General features: G+C 44.1%; 1 protein-coding gene across 1 annotated transcript in view; it reads left to right on the forward strand.

Moving 5' to 3' along the window:
• SLC4A8 (solute carrier family 4, sodium bicarbonate cotransporter, member 8) overlaps nt 1-22,593 on the forward strand; it is a 71,327-nt gene that overhangs the window by 37,306 nt on the left and 11,428 nt on the right. The window contains exons 10-18 of the mRNA XM_015407691.1: nt 2,598-2,698; nt 4,634-4,808; nt 6,641-6,774; nt 7,961-8,206; nt 8,936-9,041; nt 12,601-12,762; nt 14,646-14,759; nt 16,969-17,130; nt 18,991-19,242. Of these exons, the coding sequence (XP_015263177.1) occupies nt 2,598-2,698; nt 4,634-4,808; nt 6,641-6,774; nt 7,961-8,206; nt 8,936-9,041; nt 12,601-12,762; nt 14,646-14,759; nt 16,969-17,130; nt 18,991-19,242 (1,452 nt within the window). The remainder of the gene's footprint in view (nt 1-2,597; nt 2,699-4,633; nt 4,809-6,640; nt 6,775-7,960; nt 8,207-8,935; nt 9,042-12,600; nt 12,763-14,645; nt 14,760-16,968; nt 17,131-18,990; nt 19,243-22,593) is intronic.

Raw genomic sequence — 22,593 nt, forward strand, 5'->3', positions numbered from 1 at the left:
GACGGGGGTGGGGGGTAACTTTCCAGGAGTGGGGAGGAGTGCCGCGATGTGTCTGCATCACCTAGAAGTGACATAAGCTCGTTGGGCAGTGATGCTCTGGTTTTTGGGCAAAAATCAATTGTAGAATTAGCTACAAGTCACAGAGTTTTGCCCAGACTCCTGAGGCAATCAGTTCCCAACAACATTCATTCACAGAAGAAAAGTTTATTGAGACAGTAGTGCTACAGGTATCATAACTATTTCGTGTTAGAACTAAAGAGAAAGCACGCGAAGCAGTAAGATATACACAACACAAAGGGGTCCCCTGATGGCCCCCAGCCAATCAGGTAGCCAGCAGAAGCCCACCAAAGTAACGGGTAACATTTTCCAGGAGAAAGACTACACCAGGCATTCAAGGTCATATAGCATGAAAGCCAGATAGTAAAGTCAGTGTAGGCACAGCAGAAATGAAACTCATCATTCCAAAGCATCCCCTCCTTCTACATGACAGCCAGGCAGGAGACCTAGCTGACAGTTGCCACCCAATGCCCCCAACATGCCTACATCACTTCCAGGTTATGCAGGCATGTCGTGGTTATTTTCAGCTTATTGGAGATAAGGGGGTAATTGGGGAGAAGATCACCTGAGAGCGGGAGACCCCCGCCCAGACTATGGGGTCTGGCAACACACACACACACACAACTACTCACAAAAAAAGCCACAGTGAATGGGGTGGAGACATGTGGGAATGGTGTGTGTGTATGCCCCAGGCCTACGCCACTTGCTGCCTTCCCCATCCCTACTCATCCCCCACTTCCCCTTGTCATGTTGACATAGCAGTGCCAACGTGGCAACAATTGCACTGCCCCACCCAGTGGCCCAGCAGTTCCCTTTTCTTCCTTCACAGCTGTGCTGCAGTGCTCAAAGCAGATGGCTCAGCTGTGAACCACAAAATGGGTTTGAAGGGGTGGTGGTTCAGTGCTGAACCCTTGGCTCCACCTCCTCTCCAGATTGGTGGTGAGCAGAATGTCCACAGGGACACTCTGCCTGCCGCCACCCTGCACGTCTTGTTTCATGTTTGCAGCAGAGGAGGTACTGCTTTACTCAGGCTCAAAGGAGAAAGCTGTGGGGAGTCCTACGAGTCGTGCTCAGAAGTAACACAACCATGTGTGCAAGCTCCCCCCAAAATGCAAGGCCACACGTTCCTCCTGAGGAAAAATTCCCACATGGAAGCAGCCCCTCTCAGCCTAACCTACCTAACATAACTCTTATGAAGGTAAAATAGGGAAAGGAGAGCCATGAATGCCAGTTTCAGAGGAAAGATGGGCTAAAAAACATAGTAGTTACTGTTGAGTAGTTGAGACTTTGCTTCTGTGCAGTGGCCAGATGTCAGCTCCACATGAATTTCATGTGCTCTTGTAGCACATACTGACCCTTTCCTTATTTTACCTCTCAACTTTCTTCATTGTCCAACTTACACACCCATACACTGCAATGGGGGATACTATCGTATGAATTATCTTGATCTTGGTCTCCAGGAACATATCCTTATACTCAGGGGTCTTGTTGTAGAAAAAGAGCTGCCGGAGCTCATTAGCATAACTCATTAGCATAACTTATTTGCATAACTCATCCTCCTGAGGAAAAATTCCCACATGGAAGCAGCCCCTCTCAGCCTAACCTACCTAACATAACTCTTATGAAGGTAAAATAGGGAAAGGAGAGCCATGAATGCCAGTTTCAGAGGAAAGATGGGCTAAAAAACATAGTAGTTACTGTTGAGTAGTTGAGACTTTGCTTCTGTGCAGTGGCCAGATGTCAGCTCCACATGAATTTCATGTGCTCTTGTAGCACATACTGACCCTTTCCTTATTTTACCTCTCAACTTTCTTCATTGTCCAACTTACACACCCATACACTGCAATGGGGGATACTATCGTATGAATTATCTTGATCTTGGTCTCCAGGAACATATCCTTATACTCAGGGGTCTTGTTGTAGAAAAAGAGCTGCCGGAGCTCATTAGCATAACTCATTAGCATAACTTATTTGCCTAACTCATTAGCATAACTTATTTGCATATGCCACGCCCCCTGATATCACCGGAAGTGACAGAAGGCCACACCCCCTGACATCACCGGAAGTGTGTCAGAAGGCCCGGTTACTTACCCTCCTGCTTCATCCTCATTCCCAAACGGAATGAGGATCGAAGCAGAGGGCGGGGTAAAGAAGGGGGCGGGGCTTCACCACGTGACCGCCCCGCCCCCTAGAGGTTCTCTTCCGGAGCTCCGTACCTGAGAGCTCCCCCCCGACTAGAGCCCTGCTTATACTTATGGATCTTTTCTAGTTTCTTAACGGCTGCTGTTCCCAGTCTCAATCTCCTTCTGATTTCCTTATTTTACCACTCGATGGTAAATTAGCAGTGTTTGAATGAGCATTATATCATTCTGTTTCCTTGTCCCTCCCTCCTCCCTCTCGTTGCTCCTTTCTGCCATTCTCCCATGCATGGATTTTCTCCCAGTTATTTGTGCCCATTGATTCAACAATTTCTTGATTCTTGGCATAGAAGCAACCAAAATCGATTAGATTCTTCCTACATAATGTTTCCATATTATCAGGAAAAGAGAAAGATGCCTGGAACACCAGGAGTCCCCAACGGAAATGCTTGTCATGTTGAACCAGAAGATCACAGTGGGCCAGAACTTCAGAGAACAGGAAGGTAAGTTCTACGTGGCTCAAAATGCTTTCTCTAAGAGGCAAAATGTTTTCAATATGCACCACTTTTTCCACTAGCAGTGAAGTTCATGTGAATCCTGAGTCTGGCTGACATGGAAAAAATTAGAACAGACGAATACTTAAGCTGAATGAGACCACTGGTCTATCAAGGTCAGTACTGTCTACTCAGATTAGCAGTGTGTGTGTGACTGTGTAAAGCGCTGTTAAGTCACAGCTAACTGATGGTGACCCGATGAATTAATAACCTCAAAAATATTCTATCATGAATGGCCTTGCTCAGGTCTTGCAAACTGAGGGCCGTGGCTTCCTTGATCGAGTCCATCCATCTCATGTTGGTCTTCCTCTTTTCCTGCTGTGACTTTTCCTGGCATTATTGTCTGTTATCTTCTCATAATGTGACCAAAGTACTATAGCCTCAGTTTGGGTATGTTAGCTTCTAAGGAGAGTTCAGGCTTGATTTGAACTCACTTTTTTGTCTTTCTGGCAATCCACGGTATCTGTAAAACTCTCCTCCAACACTGCATTTCAAATGAATCAACTTTCTTCATTGTCCAACTTACACACCCATACACTGCAATGGGGGATACTATCGTATGAATTATCTTGATCTTGGTCTCCAGCAACATATCCTTATGCTTATGGATCTTTTCTAGTTCCTTATTGGCTGCTGTTCCCAGTCTCAATCTCCTTCTCATTTCTTGGCTGCAGTCTCTCTTTTGGTTGATGACTGAGGAATAGAAACTCTTTAACAATTTCAGTTTCTTCATCGTCAGCCTTAAAGCTGTGTGATTCCTGCTACTTTCCTTTTAAACTGAAGATGCTGAGGGACTGAACCTGGGGCCTTCTGCATGCCAAGCAGATGCTCTGTCACTGAGCCACAGCTCCTCTCTAGTGTACGGCCACAGCTGTATGAAGGAAGTAATGTAGGAATGCTTCCCAGTAGCATTTCATGTGGATGGTGTGGGGAGAAATATGCCACCATACTCATGTGAATGTTTGGAAGAGGCAGAAAGCTCCCGGAAGCAGTCTCTCTGTCTATCACATTTTTATCCCACTCTTTTTCTCACAACCTTAGAGCAGTGTACATTGGTCTCCTGTCCTCTTTTTAGCCTCATGACAACCCTGTGAGGTAGGCCAGACTGCAAGGTGAATGATTCGCTTGAGGTCACCCAGTGCACTGCATCATAGAGTGGAGATCTGAATCCACTACACCACACTGGTTCTCTCCATTATACTAGATCTCTTGCTGGTTGCATATGTAGTGGCTCTATGTTAGGGTTAAAGAAGCTTTAGTGATTCAGTCCTTTAGTGCTTCCACGTTGGTATTGAGTTTAAAAAAAAATAGGGGCATTCAGTTTCAAATTGAAATTACTATTTCTGTACTTGCTTTCAGCAACCAAACAGCTCAGATCAGAAGCAGCAAACTTGCCTAGCAGCAGTGAACTTTCTCAGTGGGAATGAATCAGAGTGACCACTGGTATTCAAAATTGTGCCTTCTGATCATAGCTATCCTGCTTGCTTACACAGATCCTGTGTAAGCTGGCCATTACTGAACCCATTGCAAAGGACCAGGCTGGAGACAGAATTTGTAAGTGAACTGAAGTTGTTATGATGGAGCTGTCAGTTCCTGTAGGGCACAGACTCACCCCACCGTCATTTCTTGCCAACATGTTTTGTCGGCTTTTAGAACACTACAGAACCTGCAAAAGACAAAAACAAAACAGTGAACAGAGATGACAATGAATTGTACAACCAGCAACAATGCTGCTTTCATCTCTCTAAAAAGGAAAAAAAAACAACCACCCAGATTTTGCTCTGTGCCTTCATGCCTTTTCTGGTAACTTCTTTGTGGGAATCAAACAATTAGACTGTCTGCCTTCTAGCAATCACCCTCCTGTCTTTTTTGGTTTTTTTGCAGACTGTTTGGCGGTTTGATCCAGGATCTGAAACGGAAAGCTCCTTGGTACTGGAGTGACTACAAAGATGCTATAAGTTTGCAGTGTTTAGCTTCCTTCCTCTTCCTGTACTGTGCCTGCATGTCTCCTGTGATCACCTTTGGGGGGTTGCTTGGAGAAGCAACAGAGGGGCAAATAGTAAGGATGATTTCTCCCTCCTGTCATGTATTTTGAGTTATTGTCAAGTCAGACTTCAGGAGAATAGAGTGGTATTACAGAGTGCAGTGAGTGTCTGGTTTTACTGTCGCTCTTTTACATTTGAGGTATGTGTGCTACTTGAGATGAATGGATCTTGTATCTTTAGCTTTGTTGTGTGGCCAACATCCCAGTTTTTGGAGCTTTGTAATTTTACGTTTCCCAAGTAATATGGGCCTTCAGATACTTCTTCTTATGGAGGACAAACTCTAGGCTGTCTCTTCTAGGACAGAGAATGAAGAGTGTTTATTTGAGTTCACTATCACTGGATTAATTACCCCTTAACACATGTCAGCCACCCTCATAATTACTGGGCTTAATGAATGGACATAATTTTTTAAAACTTGCTCAATTTTGATTATAGGTATAGAATCCCAAATACGTATCATCCCTGATTTCACAGTCATGAGTGATGATATCCTTCTTTATAATAATCTGAGGAAACTTTCTACCCTGGTTGCTCTTTTTTGGCAGAATGTATATAGAAGTGGCTGTATAATTTTGTTCTTTTAGGATATAGTCATCTGCAAGCAAGTAAATAATGCCCCCGAAGTACAGATACTTATCACTACAGTTTTCTTTCTGTAATTGAACAAACAAAAACATGGAGCATAAAAGAACGTCAGAGATCTATTGATTTCATTACTGTGAGGCTTTTTATCCCCAGCCAGTGTATAACATACTGGGATTTTTTTTAAAAAAAAAGTCCCATGAGTTTTTGCAAAGGAAAACTGATCCAGGGGGAAGCATTGATTTCAAGTGTTATATCATTATTATCTGGTTAGCACAAACAATGAACTTTTACTAGAAAGCACTTACCTTACCAGAGACTGATCTGTTCTTGGGGCAGAAAGAATAACCCCAAATAACAGCAATATTAGCAATTAACAATGAACATCATCTTCCCTTTACATTTTATGACAGCTAGGTTTACCACAGTTTGGTTTGGGTGCAAAATCGGATTCAAAGTTTCTGTTGCTACAAACTTGTCCTTCAGTTAGAGCACCACCAATGCTCCCTCTAAGCTGTGGAGTCTTGTGAGCAAAAATTCTACTTTGGGAGCTACTGACATTAAAGTTGTGAGCGAGCGATTTGGCTACTGCATAAATTAGTTTGAAGCCATCCTTCCTGAGCTAAGACAAAAATGTGTGAACCGGAGGCTAAAAAACTGTGAGCTAGCTCATGCTAACTCAGCTTAGAGGGAACAGAGAGCACCACCCTGTAAAGTCTAACATAAAACAATTGTAAGGTTTGAAGTTACAAAAGGGTGCACTGATTTTTCTTCAGTGAGAAATGAAAATACCTCTTTTAAGAAAAAAAGAGAATTAGTAAAAAAAAAGTTAATTGGGGGGGAGTTAATTTTGGAAAACTAGAGGAAGCAATTGTGAATATGGAACTTAGGGGTCATAAAAATCTGGAATGCACAGTAAAAATGCTGTTTGAAGAAGTACTTTGCCACTTTAGAAACTTAAAATGAAGGCTGTTACAGATTAATTTTTTCTTCTTCCCATATCTCAAATTTAAAAGAGGTCCGTGGTTTCATGAAGAAAGCCTACTGATCCGTGTGACTGAATTGCCATGTGAATTACAGAATTTAATGTAGCCTTCAAGTGGGGGCTATTCCAGATGCAACAGCCCCTCCCAAGGGAGTTCTAAGCTTAGTTGCCTCTGTAGAATGTGGAATTAGCTATGGTTAGGATAATGAGCTTCATGGACCATTTGGCTGACCTAATGCAGCACTTCGTTTATTCTCATGTCTGTGTTTATACCTGCAGAGTGCAATGGAATCCTTATTTGGTGCCTCTATGACGGGTGTGGTGTATTCCCTCTTTGCTGGCCAGCCACTCACTATCTTGGGGAGCACCGGGCCGGTACTGGTCTTCGAGAAAATTTTGTTCAAGTTCTGCAAGTAAGGTGGTGCACTCCCTAAGGGCCTAAATAAATATAATGGTGATTTGGCAAAATGAAGTGAGAGATTTAAAAAACTCTGTTTCTTATCGTAACTAGAATCCAACACAGAGTTAAGAACATCTAAGTCAATTTGATTTCAGTCTTCTCATGTCCACAACTGTATATTGGATTCTGTTTTATTTTAAATTTTTTGTTTGTTCTTGCTTTTGCTTTTCTGTATGTTGTTATATGGGTAGTGTTATTGTTCTTCAAGATAGATATTCAGGTTTTTTTTCCCTTTGTTAAATTAGGGCCCTATTCATACGAGGCATTTTGGGCTGGGAGCCGGACAGAACGGGGGCGGAGCAAACAGGCGCGATCCCACGGCAACATCTGGGAATCGTTGCCTGCCCGTCCCCGATCCGTCCCTCCCGCCAAAAACCCGCACTAAAAAAGAACCACCTACCTAGGTGGTTCTTTCGAGTAGAGTGCCTCAAGCCGGGCTGTGGGATCGGCTGGCGCATCCTTGCGCCGGCGCATCCCGGCCCCTGGCCGTACTGCGCATGCTCGAGCAGCCTCCCCCTCCCATCGGACCCTTCCCCCCTGGCATCTGATCGTGCCGGGGAGCGCCGTGCTGCGGCTCGGGATCCGTGGGATCTCGCTGCGGCGTCTCAACTTTGGTGCGGCTTTTAAAAGCCGCACTTTTCCCTGCGTTTTCCCTGCCGTGTGGCAGGGGCCTAGGTGTGCTTAACTTTAAATGAAGAAGAGTGGTAAGGGATCCTTTCACTGTTTGTAGATTTCCAACATAAGCCACAAACACCCCTGAGGGGATCTTTAACTCTTGAAAGCTTATGCCCTGGAAATCTTGTTGGTCTTTAAGGTGCAAATTGACTCGAATCTTGGTCTTTAAAATAGTAATATCATCTCCTAAAAGTAATGCCTATCAAAGGTATAAAGGTCCCATGTGGTCAGATATGTTACTTAGAGAACACAGATGTCTAGAATCCACTTTAAATGTTTCCTGGATTTCCTGTGCCTGCACAGTAGGTCAATCTTTGTGGAATGAAGGTGCTGGATAATCCATATGCAGGAGGTGGGACTAAATGGCTTTCTAAATCTATGATTTGTTACTCTACTTTCAAGAACTCATTTCCCTCTCTTTATGTGTCCTATTTATTTATTTTTGACCATGGCCTCCTTTGCAGAGACTACGGGCTTTCTTATCTTTCCCTGCGGACCTGCATTGGCTTGTGGACTACTTTCATGTGCATCCTTCTTGTGGCAACGGATGCCAGCTCTCTCGTCTGCTACATCACTCGCTTTACGGAAGAAGCATTTGCCTCCTTGATCTGTATCATTTTCATCTTTGAGTCTCTGGAAAAATTGCTCAGCCTGGGGCACACCTACCCGATTCATATGAACAATGACCTGGACCAGCTGAGCTTGTATTAGTGAGTTACTTCCCGTCCCCCCCCTCTTAACAAGCGTGCACTCCTGTTGATTTATTTAGTTTTATTTGAATTCATTTACTGATTTCTACAGGAGTGCTGGTGGTATACAGAAGTATTTATTCAGTGGATGTATATATCTACACAACCATTCAGCTGTCACACGTATATGTTCCAAAGTACATGTGTTTGTAATATGGGATGCTTACTACAGGCATTATTCCGTCTAACGCTGAGCCGACAGCGTCTTCTAGACAGTTTCAGCGCACAGCCAAAGTAGAATCAATCACTTTTATTCAGGTTTTTTTTAACATGCCTTTTTAAGAGGTCTTTACTCACATCTTTGTGATTGAATTCCTTTCACTGGCTCATGTGGTGAAAAGGATGGTCGTCCACACTCCTTGCCGGTTATAGAGAACAAAGGCTACAGGAAGAGAGTTGTAATTCGAACCCTCCCGCGCCTCTGTGTGCCGGATGCGGTGGGGTGTCTAACTAAAGACTTCAATTCCCAGGAACCACTGCTCTTAAAGCTATCTGGCAGTTCTGCTTAACTACAGTCTCAAATGCTGGCTGGAACAGCACAGGCATGATACAGTTTTCCCCATCCCAGCATAATACAATACATAAGTGTAAGCTTGTTTTTGCACTGTGATGTAAACAAAGCTGTGTTTTTTGAAATGGTCTCAGTCTGCTTAATAATCTCTCTCCCCTCCCCCCCTCTCTGCCTGTTAGCTGCAAATGCACAGCTCCTCAGAATCCCAGCAATTCCACTCTGAACTACTGGAATACCAGCAACATCATCCCTTCTGCTGTTCCATGGGCTAATCTCACAGTTTCTGTAAGTGTTTGCACTGCTGTCTCTCTCCCCTCCCCTTGTAGGAGATGAGGTCTGAGGTAACACTTTCCAACATGATTTTAACACTTTTTTTTTTAAAAAAAGAGTGCCCTTAAAGGTATAATGGATCTGTTGTAGAAGCAATTGCAAAACTGAGTACCCCTCCCCCACAAGTTTGGAATTTTGTAACTGAAACAAGAAAACCCACTCCGTTATTGCTGGGGAGGATCACTGTCAGGGCCTGCTGGATCCTGGTGATGGAACAGCGGAGATGACCTCGGAAACAAAAGGGGGCAGCTTTGTGGCATTTAATAACCCCCTGTTCACAGCTACTACTCCGAATGACCACTAGGACCACTCCTGCAGAACTCTCTCCTAGTGTTCCAAATGCTGCTTTTTAAACCCACAGTGAATTGGGTTATCCAGAATGCTCTGTGATGACATAAAGAAGCCAGTGTGCTACAATGATCAGTCTGTCAGTGTAAGACAGGGGAGGTTAAGCAGCAAGATCTATAGACACAAAACAAAGATGTTTGTGAGGCCTCTAAAGATGAAAGTCATGTGTCTGGTGCCAAATTCACAGCTGCTAAATTAGAACATCTTCCAATTTAGGTCCAAAAAGCACCTGTGTGGCTATCTTAGAGCTAGAGTGTCCTCAATCAAATAGCTCTAACTCTGACTAAGATAGCCACACAGGTGCTTTTTGGACCTAAATTGGAAGATGTTCTAATTCAGCAGCTGTGCATTTGGCACCAGACACATGACTTTCATCTTTAGAGGCCTCACAAACATCTTTGTCTTGTGTCTATAGATCTTGCTGCTTAACCTTCTTTTTCTTAGTCCAATATTAACTTATTGGTTATCTTATTGTAATATGTATTATTGTTACGTGTACCTCAATACTGTTTGACCTCTGAAGAAGGCCCCAATAGGGCGGAAATGTGTCAGGTCACGTGTATTGGCCCTTTTGTTTAGGCCATTTGAACTTTATAGCGAGGCTTTCATTGGGCCCTTATATGTTTCTGTCTTTCTAATAAATACATGTATTTTTGTATATTGTAAGTTTCAACTTACAATAAGTTTCAACTGGAGCTGCGGTGGCTCAAGTGGTTAAGACGCTGAACTGCAGGCTGGGGAAGGTCAGTAGTTCAGCAGTTTGAGACCCGAGTGTGCTGCATGATGGAGTGAGCTCCCGTCTCTAGTTCCAGCTCCTGCCAACCTAGCAGTTCGAAAGCAAGAAATTGCAAGTAGATAAATAGGGACCACTTCCGTGGGAAGGTAACAGCGTTCCGTGCACCTTGGTGTTTAGTCATGCCGGCCACATGACCACGGAAACGTCTTCGGACAGCGCTGGCTCTTTGGCTTTGAAACGGAGATGAGCACCGCAACCCTAGAGTCGGACTCGACTGGCTTTCGAGCAAGGGAACCTTTACCTTTTAAAGTTTCAACTAGGTTTTTAATATTGGCCCTTTTCTTATCCTTGTGGTTCTTGATTACAGTTTTTGAGTCAAGTTCGTTTTTCCCTCCCTGTGTCTTACTAAGACAGGGGAGAACCTGGTTCAGATTCTCAGTGAGCGCCAAAACACATGATATATGTGGCATAATTTGGGTCCCAGGTACCCAACCTGACTTTAGTCACGTGTATGATCGGCAAAAATCATCTTCAAAACATTCTGTTTCTCTGTTTGGTTTGTGGGCACAGTGAGGGGGGGAGGATGGGCTACAGGCTTCCCTCCTGCCTGATTTTTGACAGCAGAAATGTCCAGTGGCAGGAGCTTCTTTACCTCTTCCTCAGGCTTGAAAACAGTATGGGAGGGAATCTTGAAGTCTGTCCTCCCCTCTTGCAGTGTTCCTAAGCAAAATGGAGCCACAGAATGCTTTGAAGGTTTGTTCTTCTGAACATACGTGTGACTACAAGTTGAGTCAGGCATCCAACTTACGTCATATGTATCAAGTATTTATGCCCTGAGCCACGAACCATGCTGGGTGATCTTGGCCCTGCCAGCTTCATCTGCCTCAACTTTGTTATAAGGGGGGAAAAGGGATGAAGGGAGAACCATGTTTGTTGCCCTGGTCTCTTGTGAGGAAAGCGGTGATAAAAAGGTAGACATCTTGCATTGCCTTCTTGTTTACTTCAGCCAGCTTCCTGTCAGCCTTCCCAAACAAAAGGAACCCAAAAGAAACACTTCTTTACATGTGGAAATTCTCTGCCAGAGGATGTAGTGGTGGCTACAAGGATAGACAGCTTTAAAAGTGGATTGGACAGATTCGTGGAAGACAGGTTTATCTGTGGCTATTAGCCATGGTGACTAAAGGGAACCTCCACATTCAGAGGCAGTAAACCTCTGAATACTAGTTCCAGGAGGCAACATCAGGGGAAATTCTCAGTCTGTCTGTCCTGTTTGTTGGCCTTCCAGAGTAACTGGTTGGCCACTGGAGTAGATGGACCAATGGTCTGATCCAGCAGGGCTCTTCTTATGTTCCCACTGGCCACCAGATTTAGTTTCTCTGAGAACCATCATGGCAGTTGCTCTTCTTTTTTATTTGTGGGGTGTCACCTCACAGGCCTCTTGATTCTTTAAAGAGCTTGGGATTAAAGAGAAATGCAGCAGGCCCAGCTGCCTCCTCTGTAACTTCAGGCCAAGGCCTTCAAATTCACTATCCTGCTTTGATACAGGGACACAGTGTTCTAGGCACTGGGGTGAGGACATGGGAGAATTAGAGTTGCTAAAGAGTTGGAAACTTCAGTCTAAGGTCACAAGGGCTGGGAAAGTGACCGCTATTCTCCATAAAATACAATCTTGGAACAGGTGGGAGAGCCCAGACTGACAAATTCAAATTGGAAACATACTGGGTTGGATCCAGGCAACTTTTCTGCTTGTAACAAAAAGAAGAAGTGGTTCCCTTTGACTACCAAAAAGGCTTTTCTGGGTTCATGGGACATACACGAACAAAGTCATGTGGGGTGGGAGCTGTAGTAAGGAGAGGAATTAGATGAGTGCAAAAGCTGGTTGGAGCCAAGCTAGGGTTGCCAACTCCCTGGAGAGAAAGCATGCCCTGCCCTTTTAATAAAGGCTTATTTACCAGGTGATGTGATCTACCTCCATGCCATGAAAAGGTTCAGCTGTATTAAGCCTTTGAGAAAGGGACAAGGACATCCTTCAAGCCAGTTGGCAGCCCTAGTCCAACTCAAATGCTTCTTTTTGTTGCTGAGAAGAATAATTCTGTAGAGTTGGATCGACAGGCACCATCTATCAGATAGAGAGCTGTTCTAGGTATGCTCCAGGTGAAACATTCTGGCAGAGAGCAATCCTAAGCTGCTTCTCTCAGCAGTAAGGCCTATTTAATTAAATGGGGCTTACTCCTAGGAAAGTGTTCTTAGGATTTCACCTTAAGTTTCTGTTTGTTTTTGTGCATTCTTGCGAGGTTTCTTTGCAATAAATATATATGAATACTTACTGAGGTTAATTGTTGTCACTGTGTTTAATCAGCCTTGATATAATGCATAATGTTGCCACTGTAGCCCTCACAGTGTATTTCGATTTATATCTGTTTTGATCAGAAATGTAAGCTGATACATGGAGAATTTATAGGACCTGGATGTGGACACGATGGCCCTTATACTCCTGATGTTCTTTTCTGGTGTTGCATCTTGTTTTTTACCACCTTTGTCATGTCAAGCACACTGAAGCAATTCAAAACCAGTCGCTACTTCACAAAAAAAGTATGTAAAATGTCTGCAAGCCTATGCAACAGGTTTTAATGCTTAACTAGACTGCATTGTCTAATAACAAGGGATGGGCCTTGTTATTAGACTAATGACTAATGCCATAACATATAAAGAGAATATGTATAAGATGTTCTATAGATGGTATGTTACACCTGATAGACTGGCTAAGCAAAATATTCTGTGTAATTCATGGTGGCCTGTGACAGTTCATGAAGAACAGAAAGCAGGGGTTTACTCCTGCTTTTTGCTCTTCAAAAGAAGCAGCTGAGCAGCTGGGAACTCCCCACAACTCAGCTGTTTGGTTTAAATGGCTCAGAGCCATTTAACCCCTGCTTTCAGCTCCCCGCAGTTTTTTGCAGGGGCAGAAAACAGGGTCTAAATGGCTCGGAGCCATTTAAACCACTGCTGTTTTCTACTTCCTGCAGCTTTTCATGGGGAGCAGAAAGCAGGGTCATTTAAATGGCCACAGGGAGCAGAAAGGAGGGTTTAAATTGAAAGGATGAAGTGCCTTCCTAGGGCACTTCACCCCTACCTTTCTGCTGACTGCAGCTTGCCCCTTCCTGGGGGATCTCACCCCCACTTTCTGCTGTCTGGGGCTCACCTTGGCCAGCAGAAAGGTAGGAGGGTAGTCCCTTCCCAAGATCTCTCCCCCCCCTTCTGCTGGCCACTGTTTTTTTGGGCTGTCTTTTGCAGTCCTTTTAATGTTTAAAGGGACTGCAGAAGACAGCTCAAAACAACTGCACAGTGAAGAGTACCTCCCTGCTGCCCAGCTGTGCTTAGTGCTGTTTTGCAGTCCTGTAAAAACCTTTCCACAGGTTTTGCAGGGCCATGAACCGCACTAACCCATTCAGTTCATAAACAACCCTCCTGGTTCAGTGTTCAGTTTGTGCATTTTCCTCGTTCATGCCCATCCCTAATAATGATGGCCTGGCTGGGTTCCCTCTTTCCATCCTGACTTAGATATCACTACTTTTCTTGATTACTAGATTTCTGCTTCCCTTTACTTTCCTTACCCAGCAGTGTGGCATGGTCCATTTCAACCTGCCCCCCAATGCACCAAATGTACAGTGCCCCTGTTTTGTAGCTGTCCTTGGTTGTCTGGAGAGGAGAGAACTGAGAGGTGATAGGATAACCATCTTCAAGTACTTGAAGGGCTGTGCAGAGTGGTTTTCTGTTGCCCCAGAAGGTCGGACCAGAAACAACCATTTGAAATTAAAAGAGTTTTTGACTAAACATTAGGCAGAACTTCCTGACAGTTAAAGCGGTTCCTCAGTGAAACAGTCTCCCTTGGGAGGTGGTGGGCTCTCCTTCACTGGAGGTTTTCAGACAGAGGCTAGATGGCCATCTAGTAGCAATGCTGATTCTGTGAACTTAGGCAGATCATGAAAGGGAGGGAAGTAAGGGTTGCATCAGTGCTTAGTTCTCATGGTCCTTTCTTACATCCCCAGGGAAATGCTGATCACCACTTTGTGGTCAGGAAGCAATTTTCCCCAGGCCAATTTGATCAGGGATCCTGGAGGTTTTTTTCCTTCTTTTTTTGCTCTCTTCTGGGCATAGAGCAGGGGTCACCGGGTTGTGTGTGGGGGAGGTATTTGTGAATTTCCTGCATTGTGCAGGGGGTTGGACTAGATCACCCTGGAGGTCCATTCCAACTCTGTGATTCTATGCAGGTTAATTTGTTTGTTTGCAAATAAAATAAAAACCCTGCATTCGAGGTGGGTGGGTGAAGACTGCTGGCTTTCTAGCCTCCTTTCCATTCTGGATCCTTCTCCATCCATCAACATAATCTGCCACTCTGACAACTAGCATGGACCCCTCTGTGTGCTCTGATAACTGATATGCCCCCTGCTGAGCCCCCTCTTGGTCTTTTGCTCTAGGTACGAGCCATGATAAGTGATTTTGCAGTATTCATTACCATCTTGACTTTGGTGTTGATCGACTTTTTAATTGGCGTCCCATCACCAAAGTTGAAAGTCCCCAGTGTCTTCAGGGTAAGTTCATATTTTTCTTAAAAAACAATGTATTTACTATGGATTAATAGGAACAACTAGCATGGGGGCAGGTCTGGTTCCTGCAACCCCTGAATGGATGGAGTTCACAGAATGAATTTTTCCACCTCCGTGCTTCTGCTGCAGCCCGCAGTAACCCCCTCCCAGCTCCTCTCGAGGGTCAGGCAGAGCCAGTTAAGTGCTCAAGCAACCCACTTGGGGCACCATATCTTGTTGAGAGCACTGCTGCCTAGATGGGACAGGCTATCACGATCTCAGCAGATCTCAGAAGCTAAGCTGGGTCGGCCTTGGTTAGTACTTGGATGGGAGACCACCAAGGAAGTCTAGGATCGCTATGTGGAGGCAGGCAGCGGCCAAACACCTCTGTTTCTTACCTTGGAAAACCCTATGGGGTCACCATAAGTCAGCTGCAACTTGACAGCACTTTCCACTATCTTCGTTTCAAGGTAGGCTCCGGAGTGCTGTTGGGTTTGTTTTTCTCCCATCCAATGGTGGGACAATTCTGCCTCGTCACTGCTTGGGGGTGCAAAGTGGTATCCAGAGGCACTGGTAGCACTGCTGGGGTCTGTCTCCCCCTGGCCACTACCTGGGTGAGAGGTGAGTTCCAGAGGCTCTGGCAGCTCATTTTCTCCCAGCTGGCCACAGGGTGTGTCACCTCCCACCCTGCTTGGGACAGCATAGTGCCTTGAGATTGGTGGACTATTGGGGACAAAATGGAAAGCAGCACAGGGGACTGCCGCTTGAGAGGGAGTTGTATGAAATGCCATCCCCTCTTACAAGAAGTCTTCCACAAAACGGAGGGTACACTCGTACAAGAGATATGTGTGTGTGCTGGGTTTCTGCCAATTCCCCCTTCCTTCTGCACACCCCACAACACAACATCCGTCACTGTTCCTGCAGAAGAAAGGTTATTTTCTTAGGATGAGGGTTGGTTTAATGTTTAATGGTCAAGTAGGCATAAATGAAAGAGGAGCTGTGGGCTAGTTATCCTGTTTCCTTACCCATGGTCAGTACTGAGCATAGGAGGCAAAGGATGAGCGAAGCAGAGTATGGAAGGCGATAGGAATTCATGGCTGGAGGCAACTAGGAGAGTGTGAAAAAGGAAGGCAGAATGCAGGTATCGGGGGTGTTGGGAAACAGAGGAAAATGACACTCATCATAGAAACGGAGGAAGCTTTAACTGCAACTGTAGGTGGTCAGGTATCGGGGTGTTGGGAAACAAAGGACAACGGCACTCATCATGGAAACAGAGGAAGCTTTAACTGCAACTGTAGGTGGTGGCTGGTTGCACAAAAGGAACACCCTAAAATTAGCAGGGACTACTCACATCCTTGCAGTGATAACAGTTATCATGTGGTAAGGTGAATGATTGAAAGCTGCTTGCATGTGGTAATATCTTCTAATGGAGTGGATTTGGGAGAACCAAGTTTATGGTAATAATAATTATTATTATTATCGTACGGCAGTGGTTTTTTCATTTTACATAGATAGCTATTTGCCTTTTGAAGACCAAAGCTCCCTTCTCTACTTGGGCAAGTGGCCTGTACTCAGCCAAAAAGACCCTCCTCTGTTCAAGATACAGTAAAACAGGTGATGACCATTACTCCATATTCCAGAGTACACCTTTCCATTCTTGCGGGCTGCCAAAACTCACTTTCAACTAGGTATCGCCAGGAAAGGTCAGTAATGGCAAACTAGCAGCCTTTTAGGCAGCTTGCCCACCATTAACATTCTTTGCACTGAAGAACCTCTGATAAGGTTCTGAGAAATCTCAGGCTGCTAAGAATAAAGTTTGAAGAATGCAGCCCTAAGGTAATCTTACGACGGGACATTTCCTGGGTTTTACTGGTCCATGAGCTACAGCATGAGGGCATTGTTGTTGCCTTCTCTTTGCCCATGACTTCATCCTTCAGTGAAGCTTGTTTGCTGTAATCTACAGAGAAAATGGGCTTTTGGTTATGTCACTGTACTGGCATGAGTGTGAGATCTCTTGTAAATCCTGAGACCTGTATGCCTGATCTGACTAGCAGTTCAGCACAGTGAACCATTAAGGTCATGCAAGAAATTTTAGATGCCTAGTACAGATGGATATATTTAAATTCAGGATGGGTGGGGAGTTAAAGGCAATCTTCTGAGGCAATCAAGAGGGAAGTGCATTTGACACTGAACATGTCTGTGTATTTGTCTGCAGCCAACAAGAGATGACCGTGGGTGGCTCATTAACCCAATAGGTCCCAACCCCTGGTGGACAGTGTTAGCAGCTATCATCCCTGCTTTGCTCTGTACCATACTGATATTTATGGACCAACAAATCACTGCAGTTATTGTGAACAGAAAGGAACATAAACTGAAGGTAATGAGTGCTAAGACCTCTGGGGGTTCCTGTGTTATTATATCCATGACTATGACATGAGAAGTACAATAAAGTTATGCCATTACCTGGAATGGCAGCAGCTGTCACTTACCTGAATTAAAAAGCTCTGATTCAACACAGTCTTTGCAGGTGCGTTTATGTTTTTTATAGATAAACATAGGCTGAGATTTATATACCTGCTGAGTATATACACTTTTATTAACCTAGAGCCTAGATGTACACCTTTATTAACCTAGAGTATTTGCATATCCCTCCTTTCTTTCAACAGTGTGAGGACCCAAGGTGGATAGTAGCATTAAATACAATACAAATTAATCATCTATTAAAGTTCTTAAAGCACAAAATTAAAACAAATGATTTGAAACAGGGAGTTGAAACACATAAGCCAGAACCTTGTTCTTGCTATGCTATTTCTGTCTTTAGGACAGGTTTTTCCTCCTCCTTCTCCCCAAATGCTAGAATTTGAGGCCACCAAATGAAGTTGATGGGCAACAGATCTGTGACAGATAAAAGGCAATAGTTCTGTACTCGGTGTATAATTAAATTGTGGAATTCATTGCCAGTGGACATAGTGATGTCTACTAGCATAGAGGCTTTTAAAAGGGAGTTAGACAGATTTGTGGAGGAGAGGTCCATCAGTGGCTACTAGACATGGTGACTGAATGGAGCTTCCATATATAAGACTAATAAACCTCTGAATACCAGTGCTAGGAGGCAACATCAGCAGAAGGTCTTGGCCTCTATGCCCTGTTTGTTGATCCCCTAGGGCAATTGATTGGCCACTGTATGAAACAGGATTCTGGACTAGATGGACCACCGGTCTGATCCAGCAGGGCACTTCTTATGTTATATCATAGGACTAGCGTTAGAAATCAGCAAAAATACTAAAATATAAATCCACTGGAAGCTTAATGGAAGCCACTATCGGTAAGAATTAAGAATTTGCCTGCAGCCGCTTCCCCCCCTGAAATGCATTCCAAGGCATCACCAGGAACTATGGGAACAAATAACGTACTGGCCACCTCCTCCTTGGAGGTGTCCAAAAATTAGGGCTACAATTCTGGGGTTTTGTCCTGTGGAACTTAATATTCCATTCTGAGTTACTTTCCTGCCATTGTTCTCAGGATTTCAGAACAAGTATAATCTCATCAGTCCTGTGAGTAGCTTTTGCTTAACATTCAGGTGGGTAGCCGTGTTGGTCTGAAGCAACAGAACATAGTTTGAATCCAGTGGTACCTTTTAAGACCAACAAAGTTTTATTCTGGGTATACACTTCCATGAGCAGAAAGCTTATACACAGAATAAAACTTTATTGGTCTTAAAGGTGCTGGCTGGATTCAAACTGTGTTCTTTTGCTTTCCATTTCAAGCAAAGACTGGATCCATCAATGAATTTATTTACCAGCAGTTGTCACCAGCTTTTCAGTTCAAGTGCAAAGCCAAAGTGCTTATCACTGAGGAAATATTCATGTGTGTAAGTGTGCCAGGGTGGCAGCTAGGTGATGCTTCTGTGCATACTTTGGTTTATAGCTGTTAGTCTCTTTCATTATGCCTTGCTTCTCTGCTCCTCTTTGAAGGCATATACTGCAAATGTGCAAAGGTCAGTGCAGGAGAACAAGGCTGACAGTGCAAGAATGATTGAACCAAAAAGCAAAAACAACAAAAAAGATCTTGGTACATACTCTGAAGACAAATCAGTTGTGTCCAGGAGACAGATAAAAGATGCTTCTGAAGCATGCCAATAGTCTCCTCTCCAAAATGTGTTAGTATTTCATGGCTTTTGGGAAGGTAGAATTTTCCAGCCATGGCTGCTCTCTGCTAATCAATCGTGTTTCTACAGAAAGGATGCGGCTACCACCTGGACCTTTTCACGGTGGGCATCATGATTGGGGTGTGCTCAGTTATGGGACTGCCTTGGTTTGTTGCTGCCACCGTCCTTTCTATCAGTCACGTGAACAGCCTCAAGCTGGAATCCAGCTCGGCAGCACCTGGAGAACAGCCTAAATTCCTGGGCATACGGGAGCAAAGAGTCACTGGCCTCATGATCTTTGTGTTGATGGGCCTCTCTGTTTTTATGACGAGTGTATTACAGGTAAATGCATGGGGGAACGGGGCCATGTATTTTGTATTTATTCGAAATGTGTATATTCCGTGTTCTCAGACAGATTTGCTCCTGAGGTGAATTATAATGTCTACACTAAATCAAGGATTGCAGCTATCAGTTGAGCGACCCGGTAATAAAACACTAAAATAATATTGGCATTGTTGTTGTTGTTCAGTCGAACAGTCGAGTCCGACTCTTTGCGACCCCATGGACCAGATCATGCCAGGCCCTCCTGTCTTCCGCCGTCCTCTGAAGTTGGCGCAATTTCATGTTCGTTGCATCGATGACACTGTCTAACCATCTCATCCTTTGCCGTCCCCGTCTTCTTTGACGTTTAATATTGGTATTAAAGAAGTAGAACTGTAACGGCAGTAAATGATGAGTGAACCAATGGTATAGAAAACCAGACCAGGCTGTCTCCTCAGTTTCTGGTTAGCTTTGTTATTGACCAACAGCACTTCTGTCATGGCTGGACTGAACTTCAGTCCACTGGCCCTCATCCAGCCCATTACCTCCTCCAGATATTTATTGAGGACATCCGCTGTCTCATCTCCTTGAGATGAAAAGTGGAAATAGAGTTGGATATCACCAACACACTGATTACACTTTGTTCTAAACTTCCAGACACCCTCTCCCAGCAGTTTCATGTAGGTGTTAATACACAGCGTGGGAGATAGGATGGAACCCTGCGGGACTCCACAGCACAAGTGCCACAGGGCAGAACAGTTGTCTCCAGGCAACACCTTTTGATAGTGATCAGATGGATTGGACTGGAACTGCTGGAGTACAGTACCCTTGATACTCATCTCAGCCAACTGGGTCAGGAGGATATCCCAGTAGATGGTATCAAAAGCTGCTGACAGGCCCAGGAGAATCAGCAAGGTCACATTCCCCCCATCTCTCTCTCTCTCCTAGCAAAGGAGTGATGGGATTTATAAATTAGAGATATTCCCTTATATTTAAACAGTGTTAAGGAACTGTTAATTTGTGGACCTGTCCTAAAATCACACAAACAACTTCTACAACAAGGCTTAGAGACTGCTGAACAAGATTTTTTAGTTGCTCTTTATATTAAAGTTTATTTTTGAAGCCGTTCATCACTCCGGTAGTCTTTATCTGCGAACCCTGAAATATTACAGTAACCAAGGCAGTTTCAGTTCTAAAACCCAGTCCAAAAACTGGATTGAGATAGTTCCAGATTATCTGTCCCATCCATTAAAGCCTGGAATTGCCTGGCAACAACACCAAAAGAGGATATTTATTTATTTACTTCATTTACACCCTTCCTTTCTCTCAGATGGAACGCAAAGTGGCTTAACCCATTCTCCTGTCTTCCATTTTATCCTGACAACAACCCCTCGCAGTAGGTTAGACTGATAGTGTGTGACTGGCCCAAAGTCAACCAGCAGCCTTCCGTGGCAGAATAGGGATTTGAACCTGGGTCTCCCAGGTCCTAGTCTGACTACTATACCACATTGATAAAGGCCTCTTCAAGAGGGGTTTTATGACCATCTTCTTCAATGCGGTCATCACTACTTCGCCTTCAACAAAGCGTTTGCTACTCCCTGGATCCAGTTGGGTAGTCCACTTTTGCTCCTTGTAACCAGTCACAAAGCGCACGGGTCAGACACTCATGGGAGCGGGCATCGGCCTCCTCCAAGGCACTTGCCCACGTTCTTTGGCAGCAATAACTGGAATGAATAAAAGCCACTGTGGCCAAGCAGAATTCTGATAAGCTCCCGAGACTATCCTACTGAACTAGTAGGCTGGATTAATAGGTTAATTACTATATTTATTTTTAATTGTGAACTTAATTTATGAATATTTTACTGATGTACACCACACTGAGCCCTGTGAACTGTAACTGTTTTGTATTTGGGACAAGTCTATCACTAGGTAGAATGGTGTTAGTAGGGACTAGACTTGGCTACAAAAATTAACAAGAAGATTCTGTTGCGAAAGTTCCCTTATATTTGCAAAATATACTCTCATGTAACAGTGGAGGAAAGGAATGGCCTTTTTAAATGAGGCATTTCCCCCCAACCCTTTATAATAATGTTTCCTAACTTTTGATACCTAGAGCACAGTTGTTTTTTTCCTGGCTAGAGTCCTCTTGTATTCAGCTGAAGTAATGAGTCCTCATATTCAAATGTTACACACATATATTTTCTTGATCAGCTCCTAGATTAGCTGGTAGGCATCCTCTTTGCCGTTACAGAATAGTTTTTATTGCCTTATTCCACTTGGCTAGCATTTTGGGTTCAGTAATGTGTCCACGTTTTTTGGAATAATAGTGATGCTTCAAGTGTTCCAGTATACCTATCAGCTATAGCATGGTCTACATCAGTGAATCCTAGCACGTCCTTCCTCCCTTGAGTTTATGTCACTATTCATGTATTGGCAGAGACAGGGGGAGGAGGGTTCAGTGCTTCACAGAGTCTCCTCTTCTGATAGGCATAGAACAGTGAATTTGCCCAACATGATGATAACATTTTTCAGAGTTTGGCCATAGCTCAGTGGCAGGAGCACTGTTTCTGGCTTCAGTTTCTGGCGTTTCCAGGTTAAAGAATTCAAGAGGGGAATCATTTCCTTAAAATTTTGGAGTTGCACATGCGCAGATCATTATTATTGTCCTTTTATTACAGGTCGGGTAGGAGAGATGGTGGTTTCCCAAACGTCATTTAGTGAGATCAAAAATAAAAGGACTTCTTTGATTCATAGTTCAGTCTTTTAGCCATTGTGCTGTCTAGGCATGCTCACAGCCAATTATAGTCCTCAGCTTCCTTTCATCTGGATTTATGTAATCTTCTCCAGGTCAATTCATTGCAACTGCAGATTCAGAGTCTTGCATAAGGAGCATAAAGCACTGCAGTACTGAAGCAATTGCAGGGACGCAATTTCCCCTGTGCACCTGCACAATCACAGTTATTCTCCAAACAGCAGCTAGTTTGATTTAATAACAACTTTAAATTTCTGTGCAGGACCCACAAGTACAAGGCTGTGAAGAAAGCTTACAGTCCTTTTTTGAAGCTTTAGAACGTACAAAGTTATTTGGTGGTGGTGGTGATATACGATGATCTTAAAATATATGAACTAATATCACAAGGAAGAATCAGTTGTTTACCTTGGCACTGATCATATGGCAAGAACAAAAGCAGCAAGTTTACATAGGAAGCAAGTTCCAGTGAATTTACTGGGGATTATCTCTCCTTATATATAATTCTGTATTGGTCATGGACTCTCCTGAACATTCCAACACGCTCCCAAATCAGTTGGCTCCCTGATCTGTCACTCAGAGGGTCTCCCTGTCCACTGGCTGCGTTGCCTGAGTCCTGCCTC

Source organism: Gekko japonicus, unplaced genomic scaffold (assembly GCF_001447785.1).
Source record: "Gekko japonicus isolate JY-2015 unplaced genomic scaffold, Gekko_japonicus_V1.1 scaffold1692, whole genome shotgun sequence".
Taxonomy (NCBI): Eukaryota; Metazoa; Chordata; class Lepidosauria; order Squamata; family Gekkonidae; genus Gekko; species Gekko japonicus.